At 39.0% G+C, this 17,582-nt stretch overlaps 1 protein-coding gene across 2 annotated transcripts in view; it reads left to right on the plus strand.

Annotated features, from left to right (window-relative positions):
• The first annotated feature begins 83 nt into the window (after window positions 1–83).
• NLN (neurolysin) overlaps window positions 84–17,582 on the plus strand; it is a 39,817-nt gene continuing 22,318 nt past the window's right edge. Inside the window, exons 1-3 of one of the 2 annotated variants that reach the window (XM_042804817.1) lie at window positions 84–225; window positions 13,098–13,354; window positions 15,828–15,976. In XM_042804817.1, the coding sequence (XP_042660751.1) occupies window positions 194–225; window positions 13,098–13,354; window positions 15,828–15,976 (438 nt within the window). In that variant the 5' untranslated portion in view covers window positions 84–193. Of the gene's footprint in view, window positions 226–12,990; window positions 13,013–13,097; window positions 13,355–15,827; window positions 15,977–17,582 lie in introns of those variants that run through there. The other variant, XM_033009128.2, reaches the window with a different exon arrangement.

Genomic DNA, 17,582 nt, shown 5'->3' on the forward strand with positions numbered 1-17,582 from the left:
AGGAGGAGCTGAGGGCAGAAAGCGGAGCGGGGGGGTGCGCGCGGTCCCGCTCGGCAGCGGCGGGAAGGGCGTGAGGGGGCGGCGCCGGAAGCCGACGCGCAGGTCGGCGGCGCGGGGCTGAGGGCTGGGGGCTGCGCCCGCGGCCGGCGAGAGGGCGGGACGGCAGCGGGGGCGACCCTTCCTCCGCCGCCCCATGCTGGCCCTGTGCGCGGGCGCGGCTCGCAGGTAGGCGCGGCGGGGACCCGTTCTCGCCGCGGAGCTGAGGAGTTGCTGTTGGGGAGGGGAGGACGGCTGACGGCCGCGCCGGCCGGCTTCGGTGCGGGGTCGCCTGGGTTGGAAGCCGCCAGAGCTCCGAGCCGCCCGTGGGTGACGGGGAGCCGGGCCCGGTCTGCGGGCGGGCGGCCTGGCTGAGCCCCCCCGCGGCCCAGGGGGGGTGGGCGGGCTGAGGGTGTGCGGGGCGAGCCCCGAGGGGCCAGGCAGGCAGTAGGGCGGGGAACTCGACAGCCGTTGTGTCGGGCTTACTGCCCCCGCTCCTGGCGCGTTGCCCGCAGTCCGCCTGTCCCTGAAATAACCGCCGTTATGTCCAGGTGGGCAGCGCGGGTGAGGTGAGGTTCTCCGCCTTGTAATTCTTACACCGAGTGTCAGGCGGACTGCAGGAGAAATGGGCAGGAAGACAATAGAGCGAGGGGTAAGGCTGTGACAGTGGGGCTCTGCATCAAGGTGTATGTGGAGCGAGCCCAGGCAAAGGTGTTCTAACAGCCTTACAAAAGAGGTGTGGCACTATTTCACGTTATATGAGGGGTGAGATGGGTATAGATGTTATTATCGAAGGGTCTTCAAATAAGGGATTCGTTATTATCTCTGTAACGAACGCTAGCCCTAAATGGACCCAGAAGACGAGTGTGGAAGAAGGCTTGTAGGTGTTTCTAGATGGACTAGACAAATGAGCGTCATTGGAGAAACCAAGAGGGCAAGAGGATATAAGCAAAGGACCAAATTCAATACGAAAACATGGAAATAGTAGGAGGGTCACAACGTAAATACGCTGTGATAATGAGAATGGAGCAGAATTTGAGTGTAAATGAAGATGGTTACCTCTTGTGGATTTTTGAGAAATTACAGTTGTGTGCTTACTGCATAAAACGTACCATTTTTGTCTTATTCCACAGCCTTTGTTTAGGTCGAGTTAGGATTGAGGGGTACTAGCAGTTAGAAAATAAGATCCAGAATCTTTTATTTTCATAAGGTGCCTGATGTGGTAAATTAATTGATCAAATTACTGTTGTTGAATAAAGTGCACAACTATTTTCTTTCCCTAATATACAATTACATTCTTTTTTGTATAGTCATTTTCACTGTTCTCCATATTTTGTGTTGGCCGTCCTTGTTTGTCCTACAGATTTTTCCAACAAAAAGAAGGAAAGGAAAGAAATGAAAAGAAGGATGGAAGGCTTTTTTTCTTGAGAAAAAATTTAAAAGTTCAATGTTTGTTTGCAATTTGCATTTGGAAACTAAAGATACCTCATTCTTAAGAAATGATAATTAATTATTGGGTATTGATTTAAATAATTTTTTTTATCAGTTATTGTAAGTACAGCAGGGAATGGTCACTTCACTTCCTTAATTGTAATTTTTTTTCCCCCTATTTGTCATTTGAGCACGCCCAAATAATTGTTTCACAGAAGAGAGGGATCTTGAATGCTTAATAATGACCTCTAACTTTCAAAAGTTAAGCACTTGGTCACAGAAACGTTGAATGGCAAAGATTCTCAGCTTTTATTTTTCCCAAGGGCATTTTTCCCTCTGCTTCGCAGACTGCACAACCTCCTCAGTGTACTGCAGCAGCAAATTTTTCCTGTGGTCAAAAGCAACAACTGCCACCTTTCTAACCACAGTAGGCTCCAGAAAAACAATTTGTCTGTTGGACAGAGTTCACGGAACAAAATTGTCCACTGGACTGGCTGAGACAAAGATGTCAGGCTCAGAAGCATTTTGTGGACTGAATTTGACCCATGGAGCACCAGTTGGGCCACACTAAGCGATGCAAGTAATGTCTTTTGAGGACATACCTGTTCTATAATTCTCTCTATAAAGGAAGAAATACCTGGCTATGAAAGATCTATTTGAAATGGTTTGGGTTAGTTCAAAAGTCCTTCTACAGGAGCCAGGGTCAAGTACCTTGGAAAGCATGTAAGATAGGATGAACATTCAGTCCTGTCTTTTAAGGACAGTCTAAGAATTGGGGTCTTCCCAACACAAAAACAGTTGTTTCATATGATCTTGTACAAATATTTGTACAGTAATACCTTTTTACGTTGAAACTCCCTCCTAAAACTGTCTTTGATCTCTTCCTGATTTATGTCAGAGGAAAAAATTCTCTCCATCCTCTTCATGATTGTATAAATCTCTGAGGTACTTCCTCTGGTGTCCTTCCCCCCCTCTCTCTATTCTGAAGAATCTGAGTCTAATTAGTTGTTATTTGAATGGAGTCCATTGCTCACTGCAGCTGATTGTTACTCATTATGACTTGGTACAACAGGAAAAGGTTTTGGCAGGTGGGAGAACAGAGGATGAGAGAGTTTATAACTGCTGGGAGTATCAGAACTGCACGTAATAGGTGTGTGCTTCATGGTCTTACAGGGTGGCATGATGAATCTTGGTGTTTTGTGCTCTGTCCCACCTCTACTAAATGCTCTCATTTCCTTCTTTTCAGCTACTTCTTGGCTGTTGTTTTCATTAAACTGTTATGTCTCCAGAATTATTAGATCAGCTCGCAGCTCATCACTGTGTATATAAAGTCAGAAGTATGTGTCACTTCACATTTATTGTCCAGACTTCACTTTTTTTAGTGGTTTTAAACTTTACTTGGTATTGTGACATTCTTTCATTATCATCATTAAATTTTGCCACTACATTAATCCCACCTTTTTGTAGATGAGGTATAAATATGTGGAAGGATACAGAACCCAGCATGGAACCCTGCAGGGCTCCACTGGTCACTTAGTTTCATGAAGAAAAATGACTAGCCATTTCTGTTTATTTCTTAGCTTTTAACCATTTATCCATACGAGGATCTCCTTTCTTCTCACATCAGCTTGGTTTACTTAGGACCTTCTGGTCAACAGTCTTTAGAAATCAAATAGATATTAACTGATCTCTACCTATTGCGGCTTCTTCAAAGAATTCCAACAGATTTGTGAGTCAAGATTTTCCCTGTAGAGGAGACTCTTTTCCGGTACATATTACATGTATTTGGGTTAGGGAAGGCAAGGTTGAGGATGCGGGGAATTACACTTGTCTCTGAGTAAAATAAAACTGGGGGTGTGTGTTCATCGTAACGTCTCTAAGAGAGTTCCATCTTTAACAGAGACACTTTTTATTTCTATTGTGGAGAGTGAAGTGTTTGGCCATACTTATCAAGCTGGAGCAATATTTTCATAGCCTGGAACCAGCCTGGGAAGCACTCAGTGTTATTAAGTCACTATTCTCTCAAAAGCCAGAGCAGAAAGCAGGCTTCATTTGCTTGCCTCATTAGTGGTGGTGAGCAGGCATGCAGTAGTACAGAGCACTGTCTGGGATTTTGCAAGCATTGAAACAATCACGACATGCTCTAACGCACTGTCTTCCAAAGAAGAACAGTGACTTAAAATGGTGCAAGTGATCAAGATTAGGTCATCATCTGTCACACAGGCATAGAGTTTTTCAAGTAACTAGTGATGGCAAAGAACACTCCTCATTGCTTTGACTGTATGAGACTTAAGATCAATGGGAAATCAAAGGGTAATTCCACAGTACAGGCTGAACTGATTAACTGTGGGTGTAAATCAAAGAAACCCTTTGAGTTTAATCTAATCCTCCTCAATAGCTTTCTCTGTCCTGCAGCATCACTTCTTTTTTAGCTGGAGTCAACAAGCAGTTTTTCGTGCATTAGCTGATTGCATGCAAGTACTGAACAGTAATAGTGTGTGGTGTTTGCATGAAATAGCATGCACTTCACCTGCTGTTTTTACTGCTGGCAGGATAAACATGATAGATGCTTATTCAGCAGCACCAGAGAGAGTTATAGAGCCTTAAAAGCCATATTTTTCCTGCTGTGTTTCTACGGTTCACCTGATGGTAGAGCCAAACAATACAATTACCTTAATGAGCACCTCCTGCATCAAATTCATTGTAATACACTTACTGTCTGCATATGATTGTTGAAAAGTCTGTTAACTTCCTTCCTAAGATCCTCGAAGCACGTTGTGCTGTGATGGAGGTTTGCTGTAGCACAGAATGGGTTTGAAGCCTGCTTCAGCAGTTCTCGTAATTTGGAGGTTTGGTTTGGGTTTCTTTGTTTTGTTTTGTTTTTTCCTAGAACCATGTATACCATAATTTTAGAGATCAGACACTCTGCAGAAACAGTACCCCAGCACCTCTGTGTGTTCCACTCCTGACAACTGTGTGGAAATCACCTCCTCTTATGAAAGTCAATTAGACCAGTTTCCAAATTCATTTTGTTTAAAGACTGTTGCAGGGGGCTGGGGCAAAAGGGAGACGATGTACGTAAATTGTGACATGCACACATGCTTGTATGAGTTCCTACTTAAGGTCTAGATTTTCTGGTAGTTGCCACAGAGTGCCTTTTTTTAATTACTTTGCTGTTAATGTTAATTCTGTCAGCGAAACCAGTAATCATTTGTTGCCATATAGTAAGGTCATAAAAGCAGCACTGACGTTATTGATATAATATGACATTATTGATATAATGTTTATATCAATAATTTTAAAATGTTTGTATAACTTGTGGCTTTTTTGACTCGTATTGATCTTGAGGAGCTAAAAGTGTATCTATTATAGGAGTATAATCAATGTAGAGCCTACAGTGAATTAAGTTGCAGAGAATCCTTTTTTTTCTGAGGTGTAGTGACAAATTAATAGTTTAATGTTAAAAGATGCTAGATTTTCTTCTATTCCTTCAAATGCAGCTTGGGGAAAAAACCTCAATTTCTAATGGCAGTTATGGAGCTTTAAATTGGGAAGCACTAAACATGCTATCCTTTTGCTATAGTGAGATCTGTCTGTGCCAAACACAGTTGTGACACAGGGCCAAGTACTTTTCTAAGGAAAATGACCCAGGAATTCAAGGCGTGTATTCACTGTTTCATACACTGTCAAGAGTTAAACAGATGGAAGGACTGAGAAGCAAAGTGTAACAGGGACTTCAAATGTGTTTGTCCAGCAGGAAAAAGTGATGACTTTATATTGTAGGGCTGTAGTCTCATTCCGTTCACTCAACTCAAAAAATGTTGCCCTGTGATTAGCTTTGAGCTATTTAACTGACTGTACTTTGCTTGTTCTGTCTTGGACTTTCTTTTTTTTCCCCATTCTTGTTTTTGCCTTGGGTTACTCAGTCCTTTACTTAGTTTGCTTGATTTTGTCCTTGTTTTACTATAAAATATACAATTTTTTCTTGTCTGAAACTGTGAGTCAAAAGTGAAACAGTATGGAGATATATGTAAAACTCAAACAAGAATTAAGGATCTCTAAATAATATAAAGATTTTAGCCTATTTAATTTCTGACTTAAAATTCATCCTGAGATCACAGACTGACTGTAGTGTACCTTACATTATATTAGATGCTGCTGAATACTCATTGTGGTTTGTTTCTGAAATGTTTTGTAACTTCTTCATTTAAAGAAAAAAAAGTATTCCATTCTGAATGAGGCTAGACTCTTACAAAGCTTTGCTTAAACTATGGCTGTCTGCTATCATTTATATATGCTTGGTAGCACTTGAGTCTTACTTTCAGGGAAATGCCAACCTATGGCATATAATTCAAGTATTAAATAATTTGTCCTGGGGCAAACTGTCAGTTTTTGTATTGCCTTAATGGGATGCATCTAGTTTTAAGGGGTTTGTTGTGTTTGTTGTTTGCTTGGTTTTTTTTTGTTTTTTTTTGTTTTTTTTTGTTTTGGTTTTTTTTTTTTTTTTAACAAGGCCGCTAGGTGGAGTCAAACATTGAGATTCTGTGAGCGTTAATTACCGGTACTCAATGACTATGGTCTTCACATGCACAGTGCTGACTTCCAGCATGCTGCACTGGTTCTCCTGAAGCCTGTAAGACTAGGAAGCGTTGTTTAAGTAAGATCTGCTGTTTCAAAAGATAGAAAGACCAAAATGGTCTTGCTGCTGTTCTTAATTTTAAATTGGCCGCTTGTACAAAGCTTCATACAGTGAATTACTGATTGAAAAAGTTTTTCATTTTGTTCATTGTGAATTGCAAATCTGCTTATATTTATATCTGTAGGAAAGTCTCCTGAATTGTAAATAAGGTGCAGCAAGAAAAACTTAATTGTATTTATTTGTCACAAGAGTATTTAAAAACTAGAAGATGACTGAATTACCTGAATTTGAGACCCCTTTCTCTGTCTTTCTCTCTCTCTCTTCTTTTTAAAATCTTGGCTTCTGCTTTACCCATGAAGCTGTTACCTGAGGTCTGTTGTCAGCAGTGAACATAGTTTTCTATCCTACATGAAGCTGATATACTCCGATTTTTGTGTGGCTATGTGGAATGGTCATAGCTATTAACAAGTACAATAAACTGGTCTGTATATATGTTTCCAATAAATACATTTATTAATACACTTTATTCTATAGAATTGTACTTGTCATTGTAACTAATACTGTTTAAGTGAAGATTAATTTGGAAACTGGAAGTATCATTAAAGAGTCTTAGATGGAGTTATATCTATCTGTATGTAATCAGAGTTAAATGAGAAAAGCAGGCTTAAATCTTGACCATATTATAAAGTGATTATCAGTACTAGATGCATATTGTGGAAAAGCTTGAAGGTTTTTGTGTTTGTATTTTCTAAAGCTGGTACTACTCTTTGCTGCTTCTCCTTCATAGATAGTGGCTTTCTTGTTTTATTTTAATAGCATTAATGGAACATGCCAACAAGGGGTTGCTTGGCGTGTTCCAGTCACGGAAAATGTTTCTAAACAAAACCAGACTCACATAAATGTTTAATATGTTTAAAATACTTACTGCATAAGTTAAAAATCAGTCTGTAAATTCAATTTTTTTGTTTGTCTTTGCAGCAGTTATGTTGGCCACTGTATTGCTGTAATAGAGTATTATTATAAAGGTCATTCTCCTTTCTAAAATCAGATCAAATTTATATTTTCCAGAAACAACAAGTAATTAAATTGTAGATTTGTTGGTAAAATAAATTACCCAGCATTCTAGCAAAAATAGCAATGATTGCAGTCTGTAACTTAAAAGCTGCATTTTATTCTTAAAAAATCTTATTTTAGAAGTAGTTACTAAGCTTCTAGGTTCATATTCAACTTACACTGCTTTTGGTAGAAATTAGCATTCTTACTGCTTTTGGGATTGTCAGATTAGTACAATAATTTGTGAAAACAGCTGTTTCTATAATACTCTTTGTAGCTGAAAGTCCAAACCAAATCTGTGCTTTTCCTCCTGAACTTGTCATAGATGGAAGAAGCAGTGCACAAATGCATAATATATTTGTCTGCCATGTTCATCATTCCACTAACACTATTAGATGCCATAGGACTCACTCAATAAAAAAGCCAGTGCAAGTTGCCAACAGAGGCCAGTTAGATATTAATAGTAAAAATGCAATGTAAATAAAGGTGCTTTAATTTTGAAGGACCTCACAGGAACATAGGGACTGTAAGGGACAATTGGGGTGATCAAGTCTAGTCCTGTGCTACCTTAGATAGCCAAGTAATACAATCCATTCTATAATCTCGTCATGCGCTGTGTTATGAACAGAGGTGTTCTTACTTCCTGGTAGTTATTGGGCAGCTGTTTCAAAATCTCACTGCCCTGGTGGTTACAAACCTCTCTGAAAATTCTAGCTGTACTGGTTTGAGCCCAGAGGGCATGAGCACCATGTAGCCACTCACTCACCCTTTCCCCCCTCAGAAATGGGAAGGAGAAAATAAAGCAAGAGGCTTGGGAATCCAGCTAAGGACAGGGAGGGATGACTCACCCATTGGGATCACCAGTAAGGGATCTTCCCTTAGGGGAAGAAAAAAAGCACATCACTTTAATTCGAACACTAACAACAACAACACCTAACAGGCAGAGTAGAACAGTGAGAAGCATTACCACATCTTAAAAACACCTTCCCTCCACCCCTCCCTTCTTCCCAGGCTCAGCTCTCTTCCCAGTCTCTCTACATCCTTACGCCCCCAGCAGCAAAAGGCGCAGGGAATGGGGGTTACGGTCAGTCCACCACTCCCTCCTCAAGGGGAGCACTCCTCACATTCTCCCCTGCCCCACTGTGGCTCCCCTCTCACAGGACACAGTCCTTCACACACTTTCTCTGATGTGAGTCCTTCCCACAGGATGCAGCTGTTCCCATGCTGCTCCAGTGTGGATCACGCCCACATGTTGCAGTCCTTCCAGTGTAAAACTACAACAGCAGGAGCTGCTTCTTCCCTCACAAGCCCCAGCCTTATTCGGGCATAGCTGCCTGCTCCGGTGTGGGCTCCTCCACAGACTGCAGGTCAGCCTCTGCTCCACAGGTGACCTCCATGGATGGTGGTGGGGTGGACCTGTGGACTCACCGTGTGCTGCGGGAGTCTCTGCTCTGGTGCACCTCCCCCCACTTTCTTCTCCTTCCTTCCACTGACCTCAGTGTTCACACAGGTGTTCTCCTCTTCACTCTTCCTCCCAGGTTTCCCTTCTTAAATATGTTCTTGCTGAGGTGCAGCCGCCGTCACTAATTGGTTCAGCCCTGGCCAGAGGTGGGTCCGACTTGGAGCCAGGGGAGCTTTGAGAAGCTTCTCTCAGGGGGTCACCACTGTATCCCCCTCCCCCACTAGCAGAAACCCCACCACTCGCTCAAACCCAGGACACTAGTTTACATGTATTCCTAACCAATCTATTCTGTTTTTTTCTTATGTAGGTATTGTCTCTTAGCATCAATAGCTCTTTCCACTCTGGGGCTTTTAAATTATATACTTAATGACAGCAATCGTCTTGAGACTTTGTTTTCAAGACCAAGTCCAAGCATTTTATACATGTTTCTAGTAGTAGTCCAGGCTTAGGTGGCTATTGACACTTGATCCTTCAGTTAGGCCAGTACAACAGTTTTGAAATCATGCACCAAATAGGTGATAGAACTGATAAGCTGAAAAAAGCTGTCTCCCCAGCATTTTTTTTGGTCCACTTAATTTTTTACCAGTATGCTGCCCTGATTCTTTCCGTAGCATGACCCTGCCAATAGTTATCCTGCTGTCATTGATGGAGTGGTGTACAGGGACAGAAATGAGCCGCAGAGGGAGGAACAGGAAAGAATATCTTGAGGCAATGCTGCTGCTGGACACGAAACTTATCATTAACCTAGATTTGTTTAGATAGAAACTTATCATTAACCTAGATTTGTTTAGATACATCTGTTGTTCTACACTGCACCATAGAAAATTGAATGTAATATCTGAAACAGTTTGAACTAGTCAGTTCAGACATTAGCAACAGCCTAACCATGGTGACATGGGGTAATTGCAGTATACATGTAACATTATTTACAGACCTACATTTGTTTATCCTCCCATCTAATTTAAACTGAATCGCCTTCTGATTGTTCAGTCCAAGCAGTGGTTGGCTGTCTGTAATGTTGCTGCCGTTTACCGAAAACAAGGCTAAAATGATAATTGCATCTTGTTGGTTCAGTTGCTATTTGAAGAAAGCTGTTTGCTGTTACATCTGGTTCCTACTATTATTAATAGAATTTATTTTCTAGTTTATATCTGGGAAGTTAAAGTTTCCCTCAGTGATACAATGAACTGTAATATTTTCTCTCTAATAACATGACAAGTGTAGTTGCAGAGCATTTTTGAAACAGTCATATCATTTTAGCTATACACTTCTTTCTTGACTCTTTATAGTCAATTTATTTAAACTTTTGGCATTGTTTCTTTGTTTCTTTCTTGAACAAATAAGATAAAGTTAGTAAATTATCAATTTTATTGCAGTATGATATATGGACTTTGGGGAATTTATTGATTTATAGTTTTATGTAGATAAAGAATACAAATTACTATACCGTGAAAGAAGTGGGCAAGATTTCACCTGTGCATATATTTTTACTTGCACATTGTTTTTTATTAATTTGATATCAGTTACCTTGGCCCGAGGTACAATTTGATTGACTGGTGGCAAGGTAACAACACATGTCTGTAAATGGTTATTTGAAGAGTTGCATGTAGTGATTGGTTTAATGTGAAATGTTACATTACAGTTTTTGAAGGCTCACCTTCCTTTGGTCAATTAGAAAGACTACAGGTCTTTCTGAGTTTGTACTACCTTTGTTAATCTACATAAATGACTGCTTCCTTGTATCAGTAGGAGACAAGTTATCAGCATTTCACAACTAGGCAGTTCTGTGTTTTCCTGTCTCTAACAGATAGACAACCACTTGCTGGCATTTATGGCAATCATTTATGCAGCTGTCAAACTTGTATATGTATTCCTCAATGCATCTAGACAACTTACTAGGAAAATCAGGTGGCATATTTTTTTGTACTTAAAAGTAGTGCTCTGCAGCAATCAGGGACCCTGCATTCAAGTTCGTTAAATCAGTCCAACTTCAATTATTAATTAAACTTATTGGGCAGGCTGAAATTAATACAATCTGTTGGTGCTGTGACTGTGTTAGTGTTTGTTTCTGATGATGTGTAGTTGGTCAGTGACAGGGCTGTGTTTTTTACATGTCTAGTGAAGGTAATGAATGAAAGAAGGCTGTAGGTTCCCTTTAAAAATGAGTGCTTCATATCCTGATCTTCAGCATAGTTGTCAGCGTTTATGTTGTTCAGTCCATTGTTTTCCTTTGATTCTATTTAGTTTTATTTTTACCTTAATTTGGCCCATTCCATATTCTTTCAGATGCTCTTTGGGGGGGTGGGTGTGGGTGTAGAGTTTACAGCCTTGAACCTACTTTTGAGGAAGTTCCCCTTCAGCTCCCATGAGGTTTTACCAGAGCTGCACCAGCAATGTGTGAAACACTAGACATAGGGCAGTCCAGTGGGAAGCTGTTCATGATTTATTGAAGTACTGTTCTTTAATGGGTTTGTAGATTCAGGGTAGAATTCAGTGGGTTTGTGGGATGGTAAACTTAATCATTCTGAGAATGCTAATACTTAACCTTTTGCTTTCATGAAAGCAGCTTCATTTATCATTAACTTCTAACTGAGATTCAGAGTTTCAGTAGTTCACTGAGGCATTAGTGTCAGAACTGAGTTGGTATCAGAGTTAGACCAGAGGTAGAAGGACTATTTTTTATTCAGGTTTCATTTTCAGGGTTAAATCATCAATAGGCTGAATATTTATGTTTGTGTATGCCAGTAGAAGGGAAAAGTAAACATCTTGCCTAGACTTGTATGGGAGGATTTGAAGAAACTGTGATAACATGGAAAAATAAATTCTCAACATAAAGCATGGATAGAAATGTTGTCTTTCATTATTGTCTTGCATAAAAATAATATTGGCTGGGCTATTTCTAGAGAATTCCTCTTACAGGCAAGTGAGACTTATAACAAATAGTTTTGCCACCTTCAATCAGAAGCCCTGTGTGTGGCTCTTTTCAGATTGTTGGCATTTTATTCTTCTGCTTTATTTTCCCTTCAGGCTAAAATTGCTTATCCTTTTATGCATGCTCCCTGCATTGTATGCCAAAACCTATCTAAGCACTTATGCACATACCAGACTGGGTTTGCAATAAAATTAATACAGGTACAGTGGCTAGCACTAAGAAAAAAAGGTATTTAATGTAAAATAGTGTTAAGTAAACATCCCTTTTAGTAGCAACCTCTTTATGCATGTTATTGTATTTCTTTAGTTATGGTTGAACATTTTAAGTTGTCATTATTAGCATAACAACATGTGATTTTTTAATTTTTTATATTACATGACTGAAATAGGAAGGCAGATAGTAAGTTTCTGCCAGCCAGAGATCCTCCTACGATGCTCGTATGATCCTCCTATGATACAAAACACTGCAGCAAGTTTTATTCCTTGAATACAAGCTGTCTTTTAATTAATAGCAAATTATTATCTTCTTCAGCAACTACTTCATATATAACTGAGCTATTTAAGTAGTAGCCAGGTGGACATCGTGTTGCCTGTGGATTTCTATTAGTCCCACTTCAGTCAGACGTCCGAACCTGTATCCTTCTGCTTTATACAAGCAAGATGAGTGTTGGTTTGTTGGGGTGGGAGTGTAGAAGCCTGTATTTCTCAAGCCAGTATCTTCTTAACTTATATTTGGACTCATTGCTTCAAGTCACTTTTTTTTTTTTTTTTAACATTGTCTAAAAGATTAGTGAAAATGCACCCATAGATTGCACAGCACACTAAAATCAATTACATAGGTAAACTTTTCTGCAAGCTAAAGCTGAAATATAGTTGATTTATATAATCAGGATTAATAATACACAAAGTACAGTAAACCTATGTACTTTTTCTGGCAATAGAGTGAGACCGTCTATTTAAAATCCACAACAATTAAAGGAATAAATTTGCAAGTAAGTAACAACTAAAAGTTTTTTTCCCATGGCTGACTGTGGCAGACATCCCATATAAATAGAAAATTATTTGTTATAAAACACAATGAAATGACTTTTTTTGGTCTTGTTTTGTGCATCTTTGCAGTTCTTGTTCTTCATAATCTACATAGCACCATGTGGGTTTTATTCCTTACTTCAAAAATGCAAATACTATCTGTTTCTGTAGAGTTTCAGTAAGTGTAATTCTGTTTTTCTTAGAATATTGAAGAGTAACTTAATCTGTCTGGTTTTGTCAATACCAAAGTTTTTAACTTTGTCCTCACTTAGTCATCCTCTAGATGGGAATGGGTGGAAGACAGACCTCTGATTTATTTAAAATTAGACTTAATTGGTAAGGATAATGGCTGTGTATGGTCCTGCTGGACAAGCTATGGCTCTGAAAAGGACTTTGTCCTTCCTTCTAAAAAAATTATGCAATTATTAAAGGTCAGTTGCCTTTTTTTAAATCTTTACTATATATTATCTCTTGAACTAGAATCTTGCTATGCAAAGATGAATTTTATACTTTCAGGTCCGTTGGGCCACGGCTTGTGTTAAGAATGACATTAGGAGCAGAAATTGGTAGCCAGCTCAAGGCTTCTTCATACATAGCATCAGGCCAAAACCTTTTGAGATGGGACCTGTCACCAGAGCAAATCAGAACAAGAACAGAAGAACTAATCAGGAAGACGAAGCACGTATATGACAGTGTTGGGATGCTTGATGTTGGTGAAGTGACACATGAAAATACTGTACAGGCCTTGGCAGATATAGAAGTGGAATACGCAGGTTAGTGTATGTTTTCTGTGATTCTTTCCATAGGGCATCCCATCTGCACATAAAGAAACATTGAGAAAAGAGAGTCATTGCTTTAAAGTCTGGTCCATGCTGTTCTTGTGTAGAATGTGTAGAGGTCTCTCAAGGGTCCTCTGGTCATAATAGTCTTTCAGGACCTTTATTCTAGAGACAAAAATAAGGATTAGTAAAACCGTGCTGTTTATCTCTTTGACACATCCAGAGAACTGCATTGGTCACCGGTTTTCTTTTTCGTGTGAAGCTCCACAGAGTTACATTTTCTTTTCCAATTGTGTGCAACCAGTGGGGGACAATGTACAATAGTGTAGACTACAGCATCCACAGTGGTATGTATGGTCCACTCAAACCTGTTAAGCAGTGTTTTTTTCAGACATCGCAGAATCCAAGACAAGCAAGTCAAATGGAGCAGTGGAGAGGTTGATAAGCTCCTAGTGGATAATGCGATGGTTGAGAATGGGGGAATTTTTTAATGCTTTTTTGGAATAATACTGCTTTACTTGCTCACTTTTATATTATGGCCTGCAAGGCCTTGAAAAGTCTAAGGAGCGGTGTTGGTCATGCAGTCACATCTAGATTGTTCTGAATGAATTATCAGGACATGCCAATACATGGATGGAGTTTAATGGTCAAACATGGGTCATTCAGTTAATTCATTAATAATTATCAGTCAGAGGAGATGGGAAAAATAAGAATGTGTATTGAGTGGCTTTGTTTTGAAGAGCCTATCAGATGGTGGCTGCATGACTCTCAAAAAGTAGTCAGTGTAATAAAATGTCAAGTCCTCTTAAATCCTATAAAAAAGCCTGCAGTAGCAACAGCAGTGCTGAAAGCAGCTACCTTGGCTTGAAGCAAAATCTTCACCTAGCATAAAAAAAAGGCAGCCTGCAGCTCAGATGATTGTACTGTAATATTAGTCTGGCTTTCACTTTACTTAGGATTACAGTTCAGACACTTCCAGTGAATTGACTGGAATTGATGCTGGCAGAAAGACTGAGTTATCTTCATCCAAACAGCTTCCTGTCAGATTCAGTTTTAATTTTACCAGTGTATTTGGTATAATTATTGTAAGCCTTTTCACCAAGGTATAAAACCCTCTGCTTTAAACTAAATTAGAAGGAAAATCTATGCTTGATTCAGAAAATAGTGGCCATCAGCTCATCAGCATAGCCACCAAGATTTGCATCTTCCAAGATGTACTTTTTTGTCTACATGCTATTGCAGTAGTGGGTCATATTTAAGCTTGTAATACTAGCCTTCAAAGCTGTATGTGAAATTAGCATGACTTACCTGTGAAACAGCCCATGGCATATGATAAGGATGTATCACTGCAGCAACGCTTCCATTAGAACCTTGGATTTTTAAGGCCTGTGTGTCCCTTTCACATGTACATGCAAGACCTACCCCAGTAACTGGAGCTTACTATCTGAAAAGACACAGATGCTAACAGGCCTTACATTTTGCTTGGAAGCTGCCAAAAAACTCACTTCATCACTGTGAGACATCTTGGCATGAGGACGGGAGTGGGGGGTGTGGGGGGGGGGTGGGGAGGAGGGAGAAGGTTTCCTGTGGTCTTCAAGAAGAACCATATGCCCATGTTTGCATTCCAGAGGTTTCAGAAGGGCTGAGAACATCTCAGGGTTTGATAAAACAACTTCAGATTACATAAAATTACAAAGCTTTAAATAATCTAAAATGTTGTTACTCTAAAATGTCCTTTTGGGGAGGTAGAGAGGAGTGAAATTATAATTGTTTTTGAATTACATTAATTCAGATGGTTATAATGATTAATTTCTATTTTAGGATTTCTATTCAATATCATTATAAGGTGCAATATTCCTTTAATAAGCAAGGGTTTACTTAATCTCAAAAGTGTATTCTAAAAAAGTAGTAATACTCGGCTTCTTATCTCTAGAAGTTCAGAATATGTAGACAGCATCTTCTGCATTTGCTTTATTGTTTCTACATAAACACGGAAGAGAAGATGGGGATTTGAAACTGTTCACATAACAATGTAAAAATAACTTCAGGACAGATGGACCTGTTTGAAAGATTCAGAGTTTTTCACTTTAAATGCTAACATGGAAGCATCTGTGCCAGCTATGAAGCGTTGGTCTTCACTTACAAATGGTTCATCTTTCAAAAATCATGTATCATATTTATACACCATTCAGCTGATTTTGTAGAAGAAAGAAGATGATATAATTACACTTGGGTAATAGATAGTTTATGTAAAATGTTTGTTATAACAGTGGTCAGTTTTGTCCTTTTGCCGATTAATTTTTACATTATCTGTAATCACTTTATTTGCTTCAAGCCTGATCTGAAGTGTCATGTTGCTTTGGGTACTTGTTTCTTATGTCTTTTATATATATCAGAAGGGAGGGGAAGTTCCCTATCCTTAAAGCATTTCAAGCCTTCTTGTGTTCCTTGCCTTTTATTTAAACAGTGGAAAGAAGCATGTTGGATTTTCCCCAGCATGTCTCATCTGACAAAGAGGTACGCTTAGCAAGTACGGAAGCTGACAAAAAGCTTTCTAATTTTGATGTGGAGATGAGCATGAGAGAAGATGTGTTTCAGAAGATTGTTTATTTGCAGGTAAATCACAATTATATCTGCATAGCTTGTAGAAATGTAGATAATATTCTAGCAGTGAAAAACTTTTCTCTGAAGAAGTTAGTATCTGCAGCGCTTTTTCAAGATCCCCATCACTGTGTGTTTCCCCTGTGTCCGTACCAGTCCAGTCTTTCCAGTTGGACACAGCTATACAAAAAGGCTGTGATTCCAGAGAAACTTAAATCAGTGTAACTTGCTGCTCCCACTCTTTGCCTCTCGTGTCTAGGTGTGTGTATCCTTCTCTCTCCATTGCAATAGCTTTGACATTTCTGTAATCTTCCAATAAGCTGGTACAAGGAAGCTAAACTAGCAGAAGGAAACCCATCAGGAAAAATAAAATTTATTGTTTTCTCTTGGCTGAGCTCCCTGAACTGGTTTGTCCAAAGCATCACCAAAGGGGAGGAAGAAAAGAGGCAATAAAGCAATGTATTTAGGTTGGCTTATACTGCTTTTTCATTTGTGTCCAAAATTGTGCTTTATTAAAGTTGTTCAGAATTTTAAATTTTAAAATTGAGTTTTAAGTTATGAAATTTAATGAGAACATATAACTGGGAGTGACCTCTGAAATTACCTTTTTTGATCTGCTAATTGTAGACATCTACATAGTATACTTCTCATATATTGCTTAAGCCTCAAAATAAAACTAAATCAAAAGATACATTTACTGTTGAACTAGCTTTCTATCCTTTTTGTGTTTCAGTTTAACTTCCCTTTTAATTGAGCACCAACAGGTATCTTGTATTCTTTATTTTTACTGTTTATTTTGTAGCTGAAACAGGAAGAACGTTTGTTTTTGTTCAAATGCATCTTGTGACATGTAATAATTTCCCAAAAGTGAAATTTAAAGATCATACAAGGAAGCTATATTATGTGAAAACTAAAATATATGTGTGAATCTTCCCTTTCAAACCTACCAATTTTTTAACCTTCTTGTGATGCTGATAATATATTGGAGCCCTGTTTCTTGGAGTCACTGTTTATGCTTTGTGCAGTGTTGACTGGGAACCCGAACAATATTTGCAGTACCTTATTGAAGTGCCTTCCAGTACCATTGTCCTCTATTGCTGTGTGTGTTTGGCATATTTTCAAGTGTTCTCCTCTAGCTGGGTATTGTTGTTTATATGTTTATGGGTGTATTTAATAGCCCCATTTTGAGGACCTTCTTTTGTGTGTTGGCAGACAGTGCCTTATGTTGATTTTTTTTTTTTTTCCCCTGCTCTGGTGCTATTAATTAAATGTTTTGATATGTATTTATTATTTGCTGTGATTTTCCTTACCCTCCATTAAAGTCTACACAGATACACTTAGGGCTAATCTACCGTTTCTGCATATCTATCTATTTTTCATTTACAGGAATTTCTGAGAGTAACTAGTGAAAACAGATTGCTGTTATTCGCTAATATTATTTTCTTATAACCCTTTTTTTTTTTTCATTTGGTGCTTTCCTACTTAATTTTCCTTTGCAGCAATACTTGGTTTTTATAACAGTTACAATTGTTGCTTAATTCTCCATCTAATCTTTTTAGAGATTTTTCTTGGTGTACCTGCCGCATGTAAGTATGTTTTAGTATTAATTTTCAGAGATGCA

Source organism: Tyto alba, unplaced genomic scaffold, assembly GCF_018691265.1.
Source record: "Tyto alba isolate M040663 unplaced genomic scaffold, T.alba_DEE_v4.0 Super-Scaffold_42, whole genome shotgun sequence".
Taxonomy (NCBI): Eukaryota; Metazoa; Chordata; class Aves; order Strigiformes; family Tytonidae; genus Tyto; species Tyto alba.